The 22919-nt window shown below is 49.7% G+C and overlaps 1 protein-coding gene across 3 annotated transcripts in view; it reads left to right on the top strand.

Moving 5' to 3' along the window:
* Grk5 (G protein-coupled receptor kinase 5) overlaps positions 1-22919 on the top strand; it is a 193247-nt gene that overhangs the window by 138920 nt on the left and 31408 nt on the right. For all 3 annotated transcript variants that reach the window (XM_020186188.2, XM_074078204.1, XM_074078205.1), the window contains one exon: positions 7954-8031. In XM_020186188.2, the coding sequence (XP_020041777.2) occupies positions 7954-8031 (78 nt within the window). The remainder of the gene's footprint in view (positions 1-7953; positions 8032-22919) is intronic.

The following is a 22919-nucleotide window of genomic DNA, read 5'->3' as shown; positions in this document are numbered from 1 at the left end:
ATCTGCCCCATTTCACCTCTTTGCTGAATTTCCATCAAGTGGTGTTTATTAAAAATAACCTGTCATCAGTGGACTCTGACCTAGCCCTCAAGAAGGGTTCTTTCCTACACAGTCTACTGTCTGCAAGTTGAACAGAAGCTGTGGCTGTTTTTAAATGGGGCCTGCATGGTTTCTGGGCAGCTAACAGTTTGTGCATCATTCACTAGACTGAATGTGGGCTGTCAAGGGGCTTCCCTTGTCCTCCCATGAGGAAGGGGAGTCAATGATCTGAGTGGAGGTTGTGGCTAAGTCTGGTCTCTAGAGAGCAAAGGGTTTGGCTACCTGGCCAATGGATGGAGGGGAGCTCAGGCTAATGTCAACTCCTCAGACCAAGAGGGTCTTGCCATGGGCATCTCCAAGGTGGATGGGCTGCTTGTTAATCTTCTCTCTGGGAGCCTTGACCACATGCTGGCCTATCTGAAACCTTCCTGCCCCCCATACTTGGGTGAAACCTGAAGTTTGCAGTTCTCTTCTCTTTGGGGGTTGAGACTATTGGCTTTACCTCTCTGAGGGAAGTTTGGCAAGTACTGAGCTGGATTCACTTAGCACTTGTTTATTGAATGTCTCCTATGAGCCAGGAGATTGTCTCACAGTTGGGGACAGCATAGCAAGTAGGAGAGGCAAGTTCTGGACCTTGCAGAGCTTACCTTTGTAGTTAAATGAAAGACAAGAAAGAAGGAAGGAAGGAAGGAAAGAAAATATTTAAATAAAGCTATGAGTTCAGATACATAAGTATTAGTTATTACTTCACACAGTGGTCAAACAAAAGTTTATCATTCCATCATTTTGTGGGCCAAGAATTTAGGGGGTGGTGTAGCAGTACTCCTGGCTCAAGACCTCTGTCAAGATTACATCAGAATGTTGGCTGGATCTGCTCCTCAACTACTCACATGTCTTGCAAGTTGGTATGGACTATTGGCAGGAGGCCTCAGCTGTTTTCCTGTGACCCTCTTTATGGGACTGCTTTGCTGTCCTTGCACCATGGCCACTCTCTTCAACACAAGGAATCTAACACCACGGTGGGAACAGGGATGTCTTTTATGACCCAGTCGCAGAGCTTCCATACTGCCATTTCCCTACTATCAACCACACGCAGGTTAGCCTGGTTCAGTATGAGAAGAGACTTCTCCAGAGCCTAAATGGCATGAGGCCAGGATTACTGAGACCATTTTACAGGCTGGTGACTATAGATATGGGGTTAAACAAATGAAATCTGCTATCAGATTTTGACAGAAATGTTGAAAGGCATTCTGAGCCGTTCATGGGCCTAGAACTATAGAAGATAACATGAAATGAGTATGCTGTCACCTGGCTGTAGATCTGCCTGGTTACCTGGACTTTTATTATAAAATATTTGCTCTGCACAAAGGCACTAAGTATTCTGCTCCCCTTATTTCTGAGCCACATCCAGTATTTGTCCTTGTTTCTTTCTATTACTGCTCTGATCTCTCAAAATGAGAGTGTGGGGTGGTAATAATTCTCTAGATGCACAGAGATGCTCAGAACAGTTGGTAAAGCCTGACCCCAGGCTTGGGGACATCTTGAAAGAGTACTACGTCTGAAATAGCTCATCTAGTGGACATCTATGGGATTGTCCAGTCTCCTGGGCACCCCACCCATATTCCCAAATTACATGGCTATTCTAGAAGCTGCATGTTCTGGATGATGTCATTTTGGGAATACAGTTGATTGGGAATAGAGCTGAGTCTGTTAGCTGAGCCAAGCTCATGGAGCCTTTCTCTATAATCAGAGGACTAAAGGTGACATCCTTCTCTGATAGAGAAGGCTTAAAATAGAGCATCTGGCAATGGTTGGCCATATTTTCTACCATGACTACCATGACTAGGATAGACAGTCAGCACGAGGGATGGAGAACGACCCCCCCAATACACATGTGCCTGTACACACACACACACACACACACACACTCACACACACACACACTCTCACACACAGTCACTCACACACACACACTCTCACACACACACTCTCTCACACACACACACTCTCACACACACACTCACACACACACTCTCACACACTCACACACACACATACACACTCTCTCACACACATACACAAGAGGGGAGTTCTAGAGGAGCTCGTGGCCCTGGGCTCTGAGCCCAGCTGCATTCCATTCTTTCCACAGTTTGGCTATTCAATTCATCTTTGGGCCCCAGGAGCCAAGAGGTGACAGTTTTGCCTGGACAACAATAGGTTGGAGTTGTCTTCACTTAGAACTGAAAGTGTCACAGGGAAAGTCAAGACCTTTGTGTGGTGGTCTGGCAAGACTTGGTTGTGGTTGAGGACAGGGAAATCATTCAGGGGGAGGAGGAAAAGCAGCCAGGGTAAGTGTGAGGGGCTAAGGTTCAGAAGAATGGTGGAGCAAACAGGACTTGGGGTGGCAGAGCCTCTCTGCCATGGGACTCTTAACAGCTGCTGGGAATTTTCACTGCCCCCAAATTGGGTGCAGGATACTTTTCTTCCTTCCTTCTGTTCATGTCTACCCCATTCAGGACATGATTCATAATTTGTGAGTTGTGGTACTGTCAGTAAGGTACAGGCTCACCTCGGCATCATTCCTGCCACTCTCAGTCTATACCCCAGCATGGACGGGGTCAACTCTTCTCCTCTCCTTTTGGTCCCATCCATATGTCATCCTAAGGTGGCAACAGAGGACAGTCTGTCTGCCCAGGTAGACACAGACAGGTTTTGGACTGGCCAGACTCATCTGATCCTGGGCCTTTGGGGAATGCCACTTCATGCAGTGTTTCTGCATTCTCTCTGGGAAGCAGAGAGGAAGCCAGGTTTGCTCTGTGCATGGCTTAGACTTAGCTGAGTCCTGGCAGGAGGAACGCCCACTCAAGGCGTGGTGCAGGAGCTCTGTGAAGGACACTTCATGAAGCGCTCACAGGGTGAGGAGATCAGCGGCGGCTGATGTGGTGTCATCACCTGCCAGGGCAGAAGAGAGTGATGCAAAAGGAGGCCAGCCTGCAGGATCTGGGTCTTCAGAAGTGGGGTCAAGGTGCCAGGCAGGGAGAAGTTGGGGAAATTGACCCAGCCCTCATGCCCTTAGCACCCACTGCTGAGTGGGCAGGGCCAGGAGGGACTCGGAGGGCAGTGCTTGTATAAGCACAGGCAAGACGCCAGGCCAGTGTGAGTGAACCTGGTGTTTCTCCAGAAAGGGCCATGGGAACCACATTGTCAACCAGGCACACTACTGGCCCCTGTCTCACAGACTCTGGAAAAGCCGACCACATTGATTGTGACAGAAGTCAGAGACGGCAAGACCTCATGGCATTTCTGACTTCATCTTCCTGCCAGGGCATGAGGGGGTCTCTGGGGAGAAGGTGACACCAAGTCAGCCAGGGCCAAGCAGAATCTAGTGCTGAGTGTGCTCTTCAATCAGCATGGCTGCTTTGAGCACGTAGCAGGTCCTAAAGCCCCCGAGGGGGAGGCGTCTTCACTGCCAGGACCTAAGCCCCCGAGGGGGAGGCGTCTTCACTGCCAGGACCTGCTTCTCCTGGCATTTTCTGAGACTGATGATGCAGTCAGAGCTGGTCCAGAGCATGACACGCCAAGTTAGTAAGCTGGGGTGTCTAGAGGCATTCATGGTCTTTGGCAGCACAGATAGATGACTGATCCTTTGTTCCCTGAGCTCAGTGGAGCATTTGCTCCTCGTGTTAGGGCAGTACCTGCTCCTCAAGGCCATCCTTGGGTTTATCATAAACCACAGCACAAATAAGCCCATCAGGAGCCCCCTCTGGTTGGCACAAGGAATGAATCTGGAGGATCAGTACAAGGGCCTTGAGTTCTGGACAGAGAAGGGGTCAAGTGGGCAGAAGTACAAGAGGACTGTGGGTGTCCCTTTAGTTTGGGGAGGGGACGGGCCCATCACCGCCCTTACTGATAGAATTCAGGGGACATTCCTTGCATTAAGTGTCTGTCTCTCTTAATTTTGAGACAGGGTCTCGCTATGTAGTCCAGGCTAGCCTTGAACTTGTTGTGTTGCCCAGACTGGCCTCAAACTCGAGATCCTCCTGCTTCAGCCTCCCCTGTGCTGGGATAACAAGCAAGCACCTCCATTCCCAGCTGCTTCTCTTTTCTTTGAAGTCATTGTCAGGCTGCCATTTCTTAAGCCAAATCTGATTATAAAATTCTGGCTATTACAAAACTCTTATTTGCTGCTTACTTTTGCTGGTTTAGGCTTCCTCCCACTACTGGGCAAGGCTGTTCACACAGCAGTGGTTTCCAGGGTGGTCCCAGCTTTGGGTCGTGTGCTCTGCCTTGAACTCATCTACCATAGGGCCTTCTCTCTGTAGGTGGCCATTCAAACTCGTCCTCCACAAGCTCTGCCACTCCAGGTGACTTAATCATTGTAGCTTCCTGGTGGTTTTCTGCCTCCCAACACTAATGTTCCTCAAGAGGCCGTAGCCTGACGTGGTCTCTTCAAAGAAAGGCCCTTTGATCCCAGGTTGGGAAGGCCTGTCCCCATGTGCTCCCAGCTGCCTCCTCGTGTTGCTGTGCACCCATCTGGCCTCTGCTGGGAGGCAGCTGACCTGAAAATAATGTTATTTTTTTTTTCTTAACATGGCTTTTAGAACCCAGAGCAATAATATTTTCAGCAGGTTATTGAGGCTGATCAGTGAGCCCCAGGCCTCTGTTTGGTTAAATAGAACCACCTTCACAGATGTATTTTGAGACAAATTCAGTGTTCTGGATGATATTGAATTACCCCAAATGGTGGTTGGCCATTTACCCAGGGTTTGGGCCCCACAGAGCAGTTTGGCTGCATCCCCTGTGCCAGACCACAAGGTGGGGCTTCCAGGGGCACAAGGAATAAGACACTGGAGACTTCTCTGCTCCCCGTGGAAAGGGGAGTCAGTTGGTGCTAGAAATGAAGTTCTGTTGCTTATGAGCTCTGTTGTATTTGAACTCTTTATTTGTCCCTTCAGAGTGTCAGTGTTATCATCTGTAAATTGGGAACAACATACCTGACATGTCGGCAAGCTTATCATCAGTGCTCCATATGGTGTCTGTTGTGCACACACATGTATGAGTGTGCATGTGAGTTTTAGGTTATTGTTGTGGGACATAGAGGAAGAAAGTAACAGAAAAGTCAAGAAGAAAGAGCTACCTTCTCTCCTTAAGGAATCTCAGGAAGTCAGCCTGGTGCTGGTGACTTATGCCTATAATCCTAGTAACTTGGGAGGCTGAGATCGGGAGGATTGTGGTTCCAGGCCAGCCCAGGTACATAGTTCATGAGACCCCCATTTCAAAAAAAAAACAGAGCAAAATGGACTGGAGGTATGGCTCAAGCAGTGGAGTACCTGCTTTGTAAGCATGAAGCTCTGAGTTCAAACCTCAGCTCCACACCCTCCCCCCCAAAAAATCAAATCAAATCATCAAGAATACCTCAGCCTCTCAAGGCTCATCTTGGTGGTAGAGAGGAATTAGCCCCTGGAGAGAGACACTCTGGCCAAGCAGCACAGTGGGAATCAGGGGCCAGTGGGCCAGTCCTCCCTCTGCTGACATTCTTATATGAATCCTTCACTTCTCTGAGGTTCAGTGTCCAGCTGTATAAAATGAGGGATTGGATTCCTTCCAAAACCACCACCCTACAGCTTGGAATCCAAATGGTTATAGTGTTCATGTTTCTCCCCTAGAGAAAATTGTGGCTCTTAGCTCTCTTATTAGAAGAGAGATGGCATGACAAGGAAACTCACCTGCTTTTTGGATAGAAATGTGCCTGACTTCCTGTATGGACCCTCAGGGGCTGCCTGACCTTTCCCTGGGTCTAGCAGGGTCTCCTGACTGGCCTGGTGTCATTGGCCCCTAGATCCTGACCTGTGAGGTACTGGCCTTGGACTTGACGAGGAGGGCCTGATGTCTAGCTGCACAGAGAATGTCTGATGTAGAAGTTTAGGTCCATCTGCAGTGGTCACTCCCTGTATCTCTGTTGAAATCACTGTGCTTTGGGGCTGAGGCTGACAAATCCTTGGGTAGTGGATTTTTAAATGTTTATACAAAATTCTCAATTAGTCACTTTCTCTAATTGAGAAAGGCAAGCTCACTTGGGCTTCTTGTTAACTCAAGGCCTTTTTTTTTTTTTCATTTAAAAATATAGGTTCTTCTTTATTTTTTATTTTTTTTTTATATGTGCTAACTCAAGGCCTTTCATCCATTTGGCAGGTGCATCAGATGAGTGACCCTCTTGGGTCAAGGAAAATTTAAAAGTTCCTAGGCCTCACTTTTTTTGATGCAGGGGAGGACAATACTGGGCTTTGAACTCAGGACCTAACACTCGCTAGGCAAGCACTCTACCACTTGAGCCACACCCCCAGTCCCTTTTTGCTCTAGATATTTTCAGATAGGGTCTCAAATTTTTTCCCAGGGCTAGCCTCAGACAGTGATCCTCTACCTGTGGTTCCCCACAGGCACATGCCACCATGCTAGGCTTGTTGGTTGTGATAGGGTCTTGCCAACTTTTTCCCTGAGCTGGCCTCAAACCACTGTCTTTCTGATCTCTGCCTTGTAAGTAGCTGGGATTACAGGTGTGGGCCATCATGCCTGACCTGAGGTCACTTCTTTAGAGCTCAGGTTTCCCTGGCTCAGCCAGTGATTTGGAGTCCTCACTTTGGTATTGTTGAGAAAGAGCTCTGGGCTTAGAGTTCTGAACCCCAGACTTGCCACCTGCTGTTGCATGACCCTGGGCAAGTGGCTCTCTACTGTGGAAACAGATAGAATGGCAGCCCTACCCCTTTTACCTTGGCTCTTTTGAGGTTCTGATAAGAACATGTAGAAAATCTGTGTTCTGTTTGTAAGCTGAGAGACTGGAGAACGTAAGGCATCCATCATAATTGTGTTAGCCAGCATTTTATCCCTGTGACAAATCTCTGAGAAAACTCAAAAGGAGGAAAGGTGTGTTTTGGTCACAGTTTCAGTCCATGCTCAGCTGTCTCCATTGTTAAAGGCCTGAGATGAGGCTGAACATCGTGGCAGTGGAAGTGTGTAGAAGAGGAGACTGCTTATGTCATGGCAACTGGGAAACAGAAAGGAAAGGGCTAAGGACAAGGTACAGCTTTCCAGGGCATGCCCCCAGTGACCAACTTCCTCCCTCTAGGCCCTACCTTTTCGTTTTTCACCATCTCCAGACAATGACATCAAATGAAAAACCCATCAAGGAACCAACCCACTGGTTAGGTCAGAGCCCTCAGGATTCAGTCATTTCCCCAAAGCCCACCAGATGGAAACCAAGCCCTCAACCTGTGAGCTTTTAGGGGATATTTCAGATTCAGACCATAGCAGTTTTTCCTCACAATGTGTAATAATCATAATGGTGACTATTACAGTAACCATTTAAAGGCTACTTATTATATGCCAGGCCCTGGGCTGAGAGCACTGTCACTTTTATCTGCACAGCCACCCTACGCATAGATGTAGATGCTAGGCCCCTCTGCATTTTATAGAGAAGTCATAAAAATTGTCTCAGGTCATAGAGCTTGCAAGGTTTGAGTGGCCCAAGGCAGACTTTCTATGGTCTTCCAGTTTGGTGATTTTCTAGTGACTTCCTTTGATTCATCTGAGTTAGTGATTCTCAACCTTGGCTGCCAAATGCAGCCCTCCTGGCCCTCCAGAAGGTCCAGTTCCATTGCTCTGAGCATCATTGTTTGCTCATCAGTCAGCCCATATGGAGCACTGTTCTAAGAACCCGTGTCCACAAAAGAGTTGGAGCAGTTTGGACTAGGTGTCCAGTTCCTTGGCCAGGTCTTCCCCCTTCTGTGCCTCATTTTCCTGCCTTCTAGAATGGGGAATTGCTCAGGTGGCCTCCTGGTCTTCCCCAGGGGCCTCTACAGCTCTGTAACTGCATGAAGTTCATGAGAAAATCTGTTATTGTTCTTTTTCTCCCTATAGGCAGAATACGAAGTTACTCCAGATGAAAAACTGGGAGAGAAAGGGAAGGAAATTATGACTCAGTACCTCACCCCAAAGGTAAGAGGCCTCCCAAAGTTGGCAGCAGAAGGAATAGGAGCCTTATTCAGAACTGTGGGCCCAGACCTTTGCGGGGCCAGGAGGGAAGCCTGAGGGCAGAACTGATGACTGCCAGTGGTTGGGTCACAAGTGCCCAGAAGAAAGGGCTCAGCAAGGCCAGTGCTGACCAGCTAGTAAGGAGGGGTAGGCAGGGAGTAGTCAGAAGGGAAAGTAGAGCATGCCACCCGGCACTGGGCATTCAACCTAGCACATGAGAGAAGGTGGAGAATTCTGAAGAATGTTCTAGAGAATGCTGAAGGACCAGAGGCCACCCCAACCCCACCTAGCCATCCACCCAGTGGTTAAAGGAACTGGAGTGAATGAAGCTGTTCCCAGAGTCCTAGCAATCTGAGTTCTCTGGACTGTTACTTCTTGATCCGACATAACAGAGAAATGTGTTCTTGGCCCATTTAGTGTTCTGGTCTCAGCCCAGTGACTGCCTTCACTCACTGAGCCTCAGTCTCCCTTTCTTAAACGTGGTCTCCCTGCCAAACCCTACCTCCACAGAGGCCATGAAAGCTGGAGGTGAGACCCGCATGTCAATAGCTTTGTGTGCATCCCACACCCTCAGAGCCAGTGGTAGCTTTATCCTGTTAAGTAGCCTAAGTATTGTGGCCACCAAGTTCCCAGAGGGTGTACCTCATGGAGGCTGTCCCAGCCTGCCAGTGAACTGAGCCATCACACCTGCAGAACAAGGTTCTGGCCATCAGTCTCCCCTGACATTTGGCCCCTGTTCTGGAGTAGGTGTGTTGTGCCAGTGCCTGCAGTTGGCATCACTGTCTCCCTCCCAGGGTGAGCCCAGCCTCACACCCAGACAAATGACCCATGTCATATCCTGCTAATCTGAACAGCCTACTAAATGGCCACCCCATGCCCACACAAGGGTTATCGTTTTCTCTCAGCATCCCCTTTTTCTTTTCTTCTGCTTCCATCCTAACTATATGCGTCTCATTATGCCAACTGCAGACACTCCAGGTCCTTTCGCCCATTTCAAAACCAACAGGATTAGGGCTGGTGGAGTGACTCAAATGGTAAAGCGCCTGCCTAGCAAGCATGAGGCCCTGAGTTCAAGCCCCAGTGCCACCAAAACAAAACAAAACAAACAAACAAAAAACCCAAAATCAGAACTGACAGAGCTAATGTTTGCAAAATGCTTCCCAATGTAGAACAGTGGCCTGGGCAGGCATGTCTTCCCACTCTGCAGGTTCTTGAGCAGCCTTACCTTGCTTCAAACCACAATGACTTTGGTGTCTGTGGGTCCTCAGGGGACAGATATTCAAGGACGACCCATCCTGAGCAGAGTCTCTGTTCAACCACAGTTGTAGCAATGACATATGATGTGAGTTTCTGATCTCCTAGCCACCAGGTAAAACAGAGCAAACACCCTGGGCAAAAATGGGTGCTCAGAAGAGGCACCCGTACCCCCTAAGGGGAGGAGGTGCTGGAGGTGGGCTGATCAGGATAACAGCTGAGCGTACCAGGCCCTCCAGGGTGTGCCAGTACCATTAACTCCCCAGTTCACAGACAGGCTCCAGGCCTCACCAAGCTTAGTGACTTGTGTAGGCTGCCACCCAATGGAATCTTGACCAGTCTCTGCCGAGACACCTTCCCACCATGGCTCAGGAGGGCCTGGTCCAGCTCTCCATCCATGACCCCTTTGAGGCTGTCACCCATGTGTCCCCCAAAGCAGTGGCAACTAACAGGCCCCAAGGAATTGCTGTGTCAGGCACCGACTCAGAGTCCCCACTGTTAAAGCTGATGCCTCATCTTACAATCCAGGAAGAGGAGGCTCCCGGGACCTGTCACTTCCCAGGACACACAGCTAGTCAGGAGCAGAGCTAGGACTTTAACCCAAGTCTGGGTGATTCTAGGACCCTGGGTCTCTCCCCTGGGTGCTTTGTCACCCCTATCACTACCCTTCTGCTTCTGGAGAGGGCAGAGCGCTCCCTTCGTCTGGCTGGAATAGGCTCTTGCAGCTCATCTAAGTGCAGGGTGTGGGCAGGCCCTGAGGCTGGTGCTGGGGGCTGCTCCACTTTCTCATCCCCCTCCCCCTGCACCTTGTCCAGAAGCCTCTTCCAGCAGACTCTGCTCAGGGCCCTGCAGCCTCCCTATCTCTGCTTACACTGCCCAGTCTCCTAGAGGCACTAGGTCCAGACTCCCCATCAGCTCAGATGGTTTTACAAGTACCTGTGTCTGCCAACATTTTTTCTTAAGTACCCGTCAATTTTTGAAACTTAAACCACACCATCTGTTGTAGCCCAGGGGCCTGGGGGAGGTGACCCTTGCCAACTGTTTTCCTACAATAAATCTTGCACTGCCCTCCCAGCCCTTCCCCTAGGAGCTTGCTCAGGAGCCTGTTTGACTTCTCAGTGCTGCAGAGGCCCAGGCTCAGGGGAGTGAGGGGCTCTGCTATGGGTGATGCCCCAGCCAACCCCCCAGAGCCATTGTCCCCAGCCACACCTTCTTTGCCTTGGGCCTTTCCTCAAGATGTAACTTATGTGTCAGCTCCAGGCCGTTTTCCAGACAGGAGCCTAAGGACACTGACCAGTTGAGAGCCTAGATGATCAATAACATGTAGAAAGTGCGTCATGCCATATCTCTTCTGGTAGACTCACCCAGCATGTAAGCACATTAAAAGCTCTGAGAAGCCAGGCTCAGGTAGCTCACGCCTATAATCCTAGCTACTCAGGAGGCAGAGATCAGGAGGATCACAGTTCAAAGCCAGCCCCAGGCAAGACCCTATCTCAAAAAAAACCCTATCACAAAAAATAAATAAAAAATGGGCTGGTAGAGTGGCTCATGGTGAAGGGTCTAGGTTCAAACTCCAGTACCACAAAAAAAAAAAAAAAACTCTGAGAAGGCCTGCAATGAGGAAACCTGTTTAACTGCTAACAAAGCATCTCACAAACTTATTTGACCACAGAACTTTTTTATTTCCATTTTTATTTCCATTTTACAACCTGCTGAATACCCATTGGGCTATAGGACACATCCAAGGGCCAGTCAAGACCACATCCTCTTTCCTGCTACCTCCCCCCAACCCCCACCCTACTTCCCAGTCTCCTCCTGATATCTCTGCCTTGTTGGCTTTCATCCAGACTGCTCCCTGAAAGGCACTGCTCCCTATGCCATCTTTATTGCTCCTGTTTCTGTTCCTGCCCAGCCCTCTTACCTCCTGCTGCATGAGTCTCCTTGGCCTCTGGTCAGAGTCCATCAGTCTGACCTGGTGCTCTGAGCATGCTGCTGTAGTCCTATGTCCATGCCCTGAGGTGGGAGTTCTGTTATATGGTAGGGACAACACATAGGCAGTTGAGTGCAGTGTGACACAAGTCTTACTGCAGCTGAGGGTTGGGAAGAGAAGCTGGTTCAGACTGGTGGGGCCAGGTCTTAAGTTGAGCCCTGAGTGACCTGCTTCAGCAGTATTACCATTTTGCTGTGGCTCATTTTAATTGAGCCCATGAGCCACTGTGCCAGATCCCCATTGTTGAAATCCCAGTGATGAAGGCCTTCCCAGTTTCTATGTGCTTTTGCTAGGTTGTATCAGTGGATCCCAAGGGAAGTTCAAACCTGGCAGAGGGATCCTCTAAGCAGGTCTGCGTGAGGTTCTTTCTGGACAGTGGTAGTGGGCAGGTGGGTTGGGCCAGCTTCTGAGGTTACTTGTCCTGGTACTCCTCTGTGGGATGTGCTTGGATGCATTTCTTGCCAGAGGTCGGCAGGCAGAATATTGTCCTCTGGGCCCTCTATAGACTCAGAACTACCACTTTGTTTCTGTAAACAATGATACGGTAAGACAGAGAAGTTTGTTCCTGTCTTGTGTAGCCTGTTTCTGCACAAAAGAAATCTATTCCTGGTACTTCTTTGGCTCTTTGGGAAAACAGCCATCTTTTAAAAATAAAGAACTTAAATGAAAAGAAATGATTACTCTAAGTTCACTCTCTGTATTCTCCATCTGGGCTCATTGCGCTCCCTCAGTGCACCTCTTCCAGGCTGGTTCTCAGCTTCTGGCCTCGGGGTAATCTGCTGGTTTCACTCCGTGTCCTCAGGGCCACATGGAGCCTCAGTCCTGCAGTTGCCAGCTGTGCATTCTTGGAGCCTCAGTTTCCTCATCTGAGTACGAGGTGATCAAAAATGGCACTCAGCCTTTCTCAACACCTTCGTGGATTTTTCCATTTCTGCAGACCATGCTTCAAAATTACCTATATAACATTTCTCTTTAAGTCAACTCATTTAACTTAAAATAAATGAATTTTAAAAGGGAGCCTTGTACCAGAAATATGGCATGAAAGCCCGTATTAATTCATCATGTGTGGCAATAACTGGGGAAATTGGCATTAAATCCAAGGTGGATGCTCTTCTGCCTGCGCGAGGCTCACAAGCCGCCTTTCTTCTTGGTCAGCAGGAGATGAGTGCGTGTCAGAGACCGCTAACAACATAGAAGCACCTGGAGGCTTGCAAGGAATTGAACAAATAAACTTTCTCAAGCCATCCAATATCATTTCATTGTATCCTTGAGCCTCCTAAGCCTCTCATCACCACTGGAGATGCTGACTCTCTACTTCTCAGCCATGATATATTGTGGGAAAGCTGGCTTGGTGGAGGTGGAGATGCTATGACCTGGAGCCAGGCTCCTTCCCAGGGATTGCAGTCTTGAGGGAGGTGGTGCAAAGTCCGCCCAACCATCTGACCAAGGCAACGGAGGGCATGCAAAGTGGGGTGCTTAGACCAACCCCTCCCTGAGAGTACCTGTTGCATCCCCCATGGGGCTCAGGCTCTAGACGCTGGCCCTAAACCTGGTCTTTCATCTCTCCTGAGATCCATGGCCCTTGTCATCAAGCACTTGGGGCATATCTCTGCTCTGTTGTCAACGAATCCAGTGAGCTCAGAGTTCAACTTCACCTGATGAAGGGTCTGATGGGGCGGCAGGTGGGGGTGGAGGGGCTGCTGGGCCATGTGTCTGCGTTTTCCAGCTTCCTGTCACACAGCCCCAGGGAGAGTGGCAGGGGGGGAAGAGAACTGGAAAGAGCTTGATAAAGGGGCTTCCTGGGGTGGTCTTCCAATCGATTACCAAGCAGGCCCAGCTTCCAGGGTCAGATGAGATGGGGTGTCCAGAGTGACAGGGCTCTCAACAGCTGGGGTTTTCTCAAGCAGCTCTGTAGGGTTGCAGGTGGGTCTTTCCCGCTTCCATTTTTGGGAGCAGCAGAAGGAGGAATTGAAAAGAAATAAGGCCACATTTGTGCTGACGGTGTCCTGAGGGCAACAGAGAGAGGAACTAGCATTTATTGGGCAAGTTCTGCATGCCTGGAACAGCACACTCCATGTTTTCTGAAGTGCTCATCACAGCATCCGAAGTGATGACACAGGCTCACCTGGGATGGGCTGCAGCTCCCTGGAGAATTGCAGGGACCACTTGACCCAGGACCTGCTGACAGTTCGTCTATAGATGTCCAATGTGCAAACAAAGATCTGTGTGGCTGGCCAGGCTGGAGGCCAGCCCCCCTCCCCCTTTTGTCTTCCTTCACGCCTTCCCCAGGCGCTGATTATAGCAGTTAGGCTCTGTGGAACCCAGTTTGAAAACTGCTGAGCTAAGAAAAACTCTTCACTTCCTAGAGGAAGAAACAGAGGCCCAGAGAGGGACTAGATAACCCCCATCCTACACACCCCAGTCACACAGCTTCGAAGAGGAAACCAGAACATTCGTTGTTTCTACAACCCTGTGCTAGAGACATGGGGCACAGGCCTCAGATGGGATTCCCGTGTCGATTTTCCTCTTTCATTTGGCAGGCCTGCAGCTGGGCCCTAATTCCTCTGAGCATGTTATTCTTGGGTCCAGTAAATGTTGTGCTGAGCCATTTGTGATGCCTGAACAAAGCAGAGAAAGCAGCCAGGGCCAGACAGTCCACCACCTAAGCACTGAATCATCCACTCTCCCATACCCCTTTACCTAAAGTGGGTTTAAATGTGGAAGGCGGGAGGGAGTGACATGAATTTAGCATTTGCTGTATGCCACAGGCCTTATACTTTTGGATCATCTCGTCTCCATTACAGTCCTGAATAGAAGACACACAGTTGTTTCCATTTTACCATTTTAGCTAATAGGGAAGCAGGAAAAAGTGAAGACAGGGGTTCAAACAGATACTTGTATTCAAATGTTCATAGCATTACTCACAGTAATCAGAAGGTAGAAACAACCCAGGTGTCCACTGACAGATGAATGGACAAGCAAATGTGGCTTATCCATCCAATGAAATATTATTCAGCCATCAAGAGGAACAAAGTTCTTACACATGCTGCAACACAGAGGAAGCTTGAAGCCATGATGCTGAGGAAAAGAAGCCCAGCAAATTATATGATTTCACCACTATGAGGTACCCAACAAAGGCAAGTCCATACAGACAGGAAGCAGATTGGAGGTTACCAGGGGCTTGTGGAATGGGAGGAATGAGGAGTTACTCCTTAAGGGATACAGAGTTTTTGTTCGGTGTGATGAAAATTTTTGGGAAAAGACAGTGATAATGGTTGACGTGATTAATTCAAGACAAGTGAGTTGTACGCTTCAAAAATGGTTAAAATGTCACTTTCACATTTTACCATATAAAAGAAAAAGAACAATAAAGTAAGAGTGAGAATAGGGGTCTAACCTCAGTCTGTCCAAGTCTGGAGTCTATGCTCTTTCTCCTCCATGGTGCAGTCTTCTCAGAACTTAGCCAGAAACAAAATTTCCCCCAAATCAGCTTCCTAGGGGTAGCCAGGAGCAAAAAGGCCAAAAGAATGAGCAAGCCCTGAGGTGAGGTGGGGCTGGTGTCTGGAGATGTCTACTCTGGCTGGTCTTTTCTTGACCCCTAGCCTGGGCCTTGACTTCCATGGACATTGTGCAGCACTTTTCATGACTGTATAGTTGTCCTTTAAGTAGACATACCCCCTGACCTACCTTTCCTAGAAACCAAGTTGTCTTTGCCCACAACCCCATTTCATTTTGGCTCTTCCTGATGCCCTGGAGGCTGCTGTGCCCTCCAGGTCTCCTTTCCTTTCTTACAACCCTCCAGATCAGAGCACTGAATGTGCTTTGATGCCGTTAGAACTGGCTCTGCCTCGGACCCCCTTTCTCCTGTGTGTATTTCTGCCCCAGAATTCCTCTCTTTGGAGCAGCTGGAGACAGAGACCAGCCTCAGGCTTCCTGAGGGAACCCCTACCCCCAGCTCTAGCTGGCTTGGGTGGGCAGGTGTTCCTAGCCCTGCCTAGGCCCAGTCATCTTCCTCTGTGGTCCTCATCATCCATGGTTATGAAGCAAAGAAGTGACACCTTCAGGGTGGGAGGGTTCTGGATGAATTCCTTGGATCTTTGGTGATTCCTGCCTCTCCTTCATCCCCAAGGCCCATAGAATAAAAGCTTCACTGGGGAAAAATTCAACCTAATTTTAGGTTGAAGCTGGTTCAGATGAGCAGTGGACATTCTGGAAGACAGCAGCTGGCTCTGTCCTCACTGCTCACGTGTAAAACCTGAATGCCCCATGGCGAGCAGTCCTCACTCAGCCCTTGGGACCTAAATATGGTGGCGTTAGCCCTAGCAGAGCTGTGGTGTGCAGCCTGCTTGCCAGGAAAAACTCTCTCAGCCCCAGTGGCTACTCTGGGCCTCAAGCCCTGTGTGCAGCCTATGGAGATGGCATATCATCTCTGGTCACACACTTTGGGCCCACAGGTCACAACCGGGGATTATCAAATTGACAGAGCTTGGCTGGCCCCTAGCTCTACATCCGGGCATATCGCATTTTGTTAATTATCATCTTTTGCTTTTGACGTAAAGGGTCAAGGTCTGGGTCGGGGTCACTGTTTAGTTTCCTCTCCTTCTCATTAGAGATGTCCAGCTCTCAGGGCCCCTAGTTAAATTCTGCCGTTGTTTAAAATGCCCTTTCTTGCTTCCCATCCCTTAAGAATTCCTTGTTCTGATCTGTGAAGTCACTTGAACAACAAAGGAATGTGAATCCAGGTGTTTTGAACACAGTCTGTTTTCCCTTTTTGAAAGTTGTGACTATTTCTCGAGGGCTGTGTGTCTCCACTTTTTTGGCCCAGGGGACACCTTAGGCCAGCACGGCCCATGAAGGGACTGGAACTATGCCCTGCCCCTATAATAAGGCTCACTCTAGGCACTTCTTGGCCTCATGGCCCATCACTTGGTTGCTGGTACCTGCTGTCTGTTTGGGGTCCTCAAAAGCAATCCTGCTCTCTGAAAGTTGTCCAGAAAACTGTCAGGTCTGTCGTAAGGGGAAAAAAATGAACTTTTTCAGAGCTCTAGACTTCTCGGAAGACTTCCCACTGTACAGACACGGGGAGTTTGCCTAGCCAAACCCCCTTCACCCTGTGACCTCAGCCACCAAACCACCTGTGTCTGATGAAGCCACCTCTGTAGCGCTCCCTGGGGACCAAGAGGTGCCTGCATAAGGCCACCAGTGGTCCTTGCTAACCTTGAACTCCTGCCATTGCCCAACTGAGTTGGACTTTGAAATCCTTGGGCTAGAGCTCATGACTAGGACACAGAACATACACTCAGGGAATCTGTGGCTGATGGACTGACTCAGCTCAGATCCCAGCTGGAGAAGTGCTGACTGTTCATAAGCAGTGTCCTCTCTCTGAGGAGAGTGTTTCTGCTCACAAGGACAACTCCCACCCCGGGCAGTTCCTTCCTGCCCCTGGCAGAATCTCCAGGTCTCCTATGGGCCACCACCAAAGAGGTACAAGAGGGCGTCACCCAAGGGTTAAGGAGTTGCCAAAGTAGTGGCCAAGTGCCTGCGTTGTAATGGAATTGTGGGCCTTACATAGGATACCTGGTTACTTCCAAACATAGTGCCAGGGTGTTGTTCCTGACCTTCCCCTCCAGCAACATGTGCTGCTCCAGAGAGCTCAGACTCCAGGGCCTTTGGACTCTTCATCGAGGCAGGTTGGACACCATCTTCCTAGAGACCTGGTGACTAGCAGAGGCAGGAGGTAGACTCTGGAAGGCCCACTGGAGAAGACCTAGTGCTTGCTGTATATTGGAGACAAAGAAAGATCCAGGTCTTGTCAGGGCTAAAGCTTAAGTAATGTGGGGAATGTCCTCTTTAAGAAAAAGCCTAGTACATTATATGCAAAATGGAATATGGAGAATGAGAAAAAAATCAACAAATTCCTGGAGCCTTGGCGATTCGAGTCCTTTTCATCTGCAATTTCAGTTGACTGGAAGTGTTTTTGTAGAAAGGCTTCCCTCCTGAAACCTGCTTCTGCTCCCCACCTAGAACACTCTATAGCTCCCAGGACTGCAAGTAGAAAGCTCCAGAGCTTAACATACTTTGCTTCTGATTGGAGTCCATGCCCACCTTCACAGTACGCAGTGAACTTCACCTCCCGTAGAACTTCAAAGAGTCACAATGAGTTACCCGAGGGGAAGACTTGTCATTTTTTCAGTTTCCACCACAAGGCACAGTGCTCAGGCCTTGCTGTCAGTCCATGCACTGGGCTGACCACGAGGCCCCTGCAGAGGAGTGAGGGTGTTCCTGCCAGGAGCTGTGGGACGTTGACATCAGACCCACAGTGGACAGAACTTCACTCCTAAGTGTGTGGCTAGGCTGATTTATTTTCTCTCCAGTGACCCAGAAAACAAAACCCTCCTTTTTCCTTTGATCTCTATTTGTTTGGGGCTTGTGGATTATGTCTCCTGCCTGGTCATGCACAGAGAGGAACTGCTCCAGACAGACTCGAGGGCATGCAGCAGTGGCTCCAACACATGGCCCTGAGGTTTTGATTAAAAAGGTGGAAGAATGGCGCTTTTTCTTCCTGTCAGCCTGACCTTAAATCAACCCCCAAGTGAGGAAACACTCTCCTTTGCTGCCAGTCAGCATACTTTCCTCTTTGTCCTCTGGTTGTGATCATTCATCATGTTTAACTTTGAGCCAGGAGTTGGCATTGGAAGAAGCTCCCCTTTCCCCCCACCCTCACCCCACCTCCTGCTCTCTTCACTCTGGTTCCCAGGTTCCTGGTGGCAAGTGGCAGGTTGTTTTGTTTCAGTTGCTTGAACAAAAGGGAAGTTATTGTAAAGCTGGGGTCAGGAGTTCTTCATATGGTCAAATGAAGCCACAGCAGATAGATGGGCAGCCCCTGGATCTGGAAGCATCTCCCGGGGCAGCTCCAGGTTCTTCCCAGCCCATGGCCTCCAACCCTCCAGCCTACAGTTTCTGCCTAAGATGTGCACTGACCCTCCATCTGGTTCTAACTGAGAAGATTCCAAAACAGAACTCTGGCTCAGCTTGTCACGAAGGCCTGGGTAGACCAGATGACCCTGTGAAGGCACTTCTGACAGACCGGAAAAGGAGCATCTCCTTCTTCCATACTGTGAACCTATACTTGAACATGCTCACACATTTATTCAAGTGTATTAAGCAACTACTCTATGCCAGGAACATCAACAGCTCATTTCAGCAAAGTGGAGTGGAGAGGTTATAGGTTTGGAGACCAGACTAATCGGGATTTGAATCTCGAGTCCACCATTTGCTGACAATTCTGTCTCTATATATTATGGAATACTTACTGCATACCAAGCCTATGGTCCGTGAGACAGGAGTGAAACAGCAGTCTGCTCCTCACCCAGTTCTCTGTGGCTTAGTTTCCATGTCTGTGACCCTGAAACAATAAGCCTCACCTTACAGCATTCTTCCCAAGAGCATGGAAGATTCAGTGGGTGGGAAAACCCACATGGAGGGTCTGGAACGTGCTGGGCTGTGCCCAGGGTCAGTGACTGTTGGGCCGTCCTTTTTCTCAGGCACCCACAGCTGCCTCCAGCCCTGGCTCCTGCTGGACGCCTGATTCCCACCCCTACCCCCTCCTGCAGCCAGGCTTCCCGTAGCTGACGCAGATCCCTTCGTGAAGGGTCAAGGGGTGGCCAGGGTACAGTTGTGGGAGGATCCACTTCTCTGTTTCCATCCTGGAGGAGAAATGAGGGTCCCCAAGAAATAGCTGCCTTCATCCTAGTCCAGTTGGACAAGGCAGCCCCCTCATTTAGAAGGAAGGGAACCCCTGGGAGCCCCTTCCAGTCTGATTGGGCTGGAAGCTGAGTCTGTCCATACTGGGAAATTGCAAATAGTTTACATGGGGAATGTCAGCTGCCCACATATGAAAATACACACATCATTAAGGCCTAAGTGCTTGCGTCTGGAGATAGAGCGGACAGTCTCCTGGGCCGACCTTTTGTCCACTGGCAGAACCACTGCTAATGAGCGCTGAGCTCCTCAGGGGGATGTTTCCGTATGTTGAAGCAAAACATATGTTGGACATTAGCCTGTGTGTGTATGTGTGTGTGTACGTGCTACACATGACAGCACTGTGCAAATAGCATTTGTCAAAACACTGTGCCTCCTCATCCAGCCCCTGTGAGCCTCCAGATGAGGCTTGCTCTTCAAGGTCAAAGTTGCATCCTTCTGCACACCATCTAGAAAGGAACATGAAGCCCTTGGAGGACATGTTGCTGCTTAGGGATAGAGCTCTCAGGCCAGCTGTGTGATCTTGGACAAGTCACTTAACTTCTGAGCTGTTTCTGCATCTATAAAATTCAGACAATCATAAAACCTACCTTGAGAGGATTAAACAAGATAACCCCACTTACACCTCCTAGATCTGGCATGTAAGCAGGTGCTCAAGACAGTGACGATAGTGATGATTGCAGTGATCGTGGCAGTCATCATTGGGAGGTGGGATTGAGTGGGAGGTCCTCACCATAGCTCACCTGGGAAATGGCCAGCATAGGACCAGAGGCTTAGCAGAGGGCAGAAAGGGGAAGCAAGTTAGGGAGAGTTTGGGGCCAGGTCCAAGAGAGCACTGGGCTCGGTCCATCAATGCTACGGGATGCATGAAGGCCATGATGTCTGATGGTAGCACGGACCTGTGAGGAACCTACTGAATAGCCTGAGAGGGCAGAATTCCTGAAATCAGGCCAGTGAGGTGGGGATGCAGAGATACTAGGGCCAAGATGGCTGAATGTGCATCCCCATCTGTGAAATTGGGATGAGCTGGTATAGAGTGGGGCTGGTGAGGCCACAGCTGTGTCCTCCCACGGAGCCAATCCAGAGTTCATGCAGCTCAGCCCCACAGCACCACTGTGAGATGCCTATCCTGGCTTCACCGTGGGCCAGCAGTGGGGTGCCAAGGAGCTTTTTCTCAGTTTTCCCACCAGTGATGTTTTGGATAGAAGAAATAAGCTTCCCAAGGAGTCATCTCTGTAGAGCTCTCTCTGATCTCCCTTTTCCTTGCCTTATCTGTAGACTATTTCCACATGGCCCTGAGAGTGACAAGGGACTAAGGATGGTTGATGGCTACTAAAGAGGTGTGTGTAGGATGTTGGTTTTTCTGAGAAGCCTTTTCTGACCCTTCAGTCACAAACCGGTCCCAGATGCCTCCAAGGACACCAGCCAGTCCAACTGGCCCCATTTCCACTCTAACCTCTTGAAATAAGAGACTTTGAACCTTTGGGAACATGAGTCTCACAGCTGGTGTTTCTCACAAATGTGGAAAATGGTGTCCTTTCCTCCTGTCATCCATTCACACTGCAGAGGGAAACAGTGCCTTGGAGAGCAGGTGCAGCCACCGAGGCCACCAATTGCAAAGCCTTTGTGATGTCCTCCTCAGGGCTGATGACTTGGCAGCCTCCAGATATGAGGTCAGCCTCCCACCATAGCAGCACACCTGTCATCCATTCCTGTGTGTTTTCCATTATCTAGAGAGGTTTCCTCACCCTGCAGCAGCATCTTCTCCCTGTTGTGTGCTGACTGCTGCCCCAGACCTTTACCGTGCAATTCCTTTCCACCCGTGTAAATCCTCCCTTGCTTCCACGTCCAGTTCTCATCTTATCACCCAAGGGCTCCTTCACAAATCGCTCTCTGATTTTTCCTCCTCAACTGTTGTTGCAAAGGTTTCCCTCCTCAGATCTGAGAGCAACGCCTCAGTAACCAATTCAGGTATGTCCCTCCAGCCTCCCTATTCTGTGAGCCCCTCAGGCTGTCTCCCTGTGGGGTGTCTCCCTGGGCTGCGAGGGGACACTCAGTAACATGGGGACTCAATTGTGCCACCTTGTGGGCCATTTGCTCAGCGGCTGGCCTTGGCCGAATGGATTGAGGTTGAGCTGGGGTTGGATTGTCGGCCTGCCCTTGCGTTTGGATTCTTCTCTCCGTTAGGTCACTGAGGGTGGGCGTTTAAGCATCAGAAAGAGGCCTTGGGTGTGTGTGGGTGATCCGCACATGCTTCCTGGATTGGATGCTGAGCACAGCCCATCAGGTGGCTTCATCCCAAACCAGGCCCACACCTCCCTCACCACCACCCGCCCTACTCAGCCTGCCTCAGAAACTGAGATTCCCTGGCATATTTCTGCTTCAGGTTAGGCACAGAAGGCTTTCTGAAGCTACTGTCAGGACTTGGGAAGGTGAAGCATAGAGCAATGCCATACCCACAGTACTAGGGGAAGGAGGAGGTTAGACTTCCCGTGTAGAGTCTCTCAATCAGCAAGGCACCCCAAACAAGCACATGTTCACTCTAAATCCATCATCATAGAAACACAGCTTCAGGACTGCCCCAACTCTTCCATCCAACCAGACCACCATCCCAACCTGAGTCCTGTAGAAACTGTGAGGCCTATAGTGCCTTGATTCGTTACTGGTCACCAGCACTATGCCTGAGCGTTGCAAAAGCTCACTGTGATGGAGCAGAAGATGAGCGGTTTTGTGTAGCCAGCATGTTGAAGACTGGGGCCGCAGGCAGTGGAGGACACAGAAGATGAGGATGAAGGGAGAAGAGAGGAGTGAAGGTCAGAACCATCCTAGGCCCATGTCATCCATTGTCAGGAGCCTGCCAGTTTCAGAGTGGTGTGAAGGGCCCAGAAGAACACCCACGCACCCTTCATCTCTCACTGCCTGAAAAGGTAATATGGTTAACGTGGACTTCAGGAACTGCCCGTGTCCCCAGAACTGGCAGCATAAATGTCAGGAAGAATAGAGCTAGTCTAGCAGAGGAGGCAGCCAGAAGGTGCAGGCAGTTGGCTCTTCAGAGGAAAGTTAGGGTCTGAGCCCGAGTCTTTTCTCTGTGCTGGCAACTTCAGGTTTCTGTTCCAGACTTACAATGACCAGAGCTTTTTGCTGGCAAAGCTGTTACTCTCCGGAGGCACTTGAAAGGGATTTTGGTTGTAATCACTTAATCTCTTTGTGTCGAACCATCGGCCGAGTTTAAAGCCATGGTCACTAAACCAAAGGTGTTATATCTGCTCTGTAATTCCCCTGCCAGGGCTCTGCCTAGAAGCAGCCAACTCCAAAGCATGAGAATGGAGTGACTTCAGGCACACAGCTGGGTCACCTCTACACTCTGGGCAGCCCCTGCCATCCCTGAGAAGTGACCCAGTTGGCTTTCCTTGTCTGCAGGTGGGAGTCAATGAGAATGGGAGGTCCAAGGTCAGTTCCTGCTTTGCTTCTGACTCTCTCTTCTGTCAAGCCTTTCCCAGATGACCTCAACCCCAAATGAACTGTCCCATCACAAGTTAGGGCTTGTGGCCCTGAACTGCATCATTTGCTTCTGCTAGCAGGACCTCACTGTGCCCTGCAGACCCCAGTGACTAACGCCACACTCAGGAGCCTCCTGCAAGATGAGGGAAGAATGAGAGGGGAGCCCAGAGGTCCCCAGACTGCCCTCTACCTCCATGCAGATCTCACTCAAGCGTCACCTACCCAGGATTCAAATCCCTTCTCTGCTACTTCTTGGCCGGGTGATCTTAGGGTCATTTCTTAACCTTTCTGAACTTCAGTTTTCTCATCTGCAAAATGGGCATCAAAAAAATACTCCTGGAGCCAT

Source organism: Castor canadensis, chromosome 7 (assembly GCF_047511655.1).
Source record: "Castor canadensis chromosome 7, mCasCan1.hap1v2, whole genome shotgun sequence".
Classification (NCBI taxonomy): domain Eukaryota; kingdom Metazoa; phylum Chordata; class Mammalia; order Rodentia; family Castoridae; genus Castor; species Castor canadensis.
This window is presented reverse-complemented; position numbering and strand designations above follow the sequence as displayed.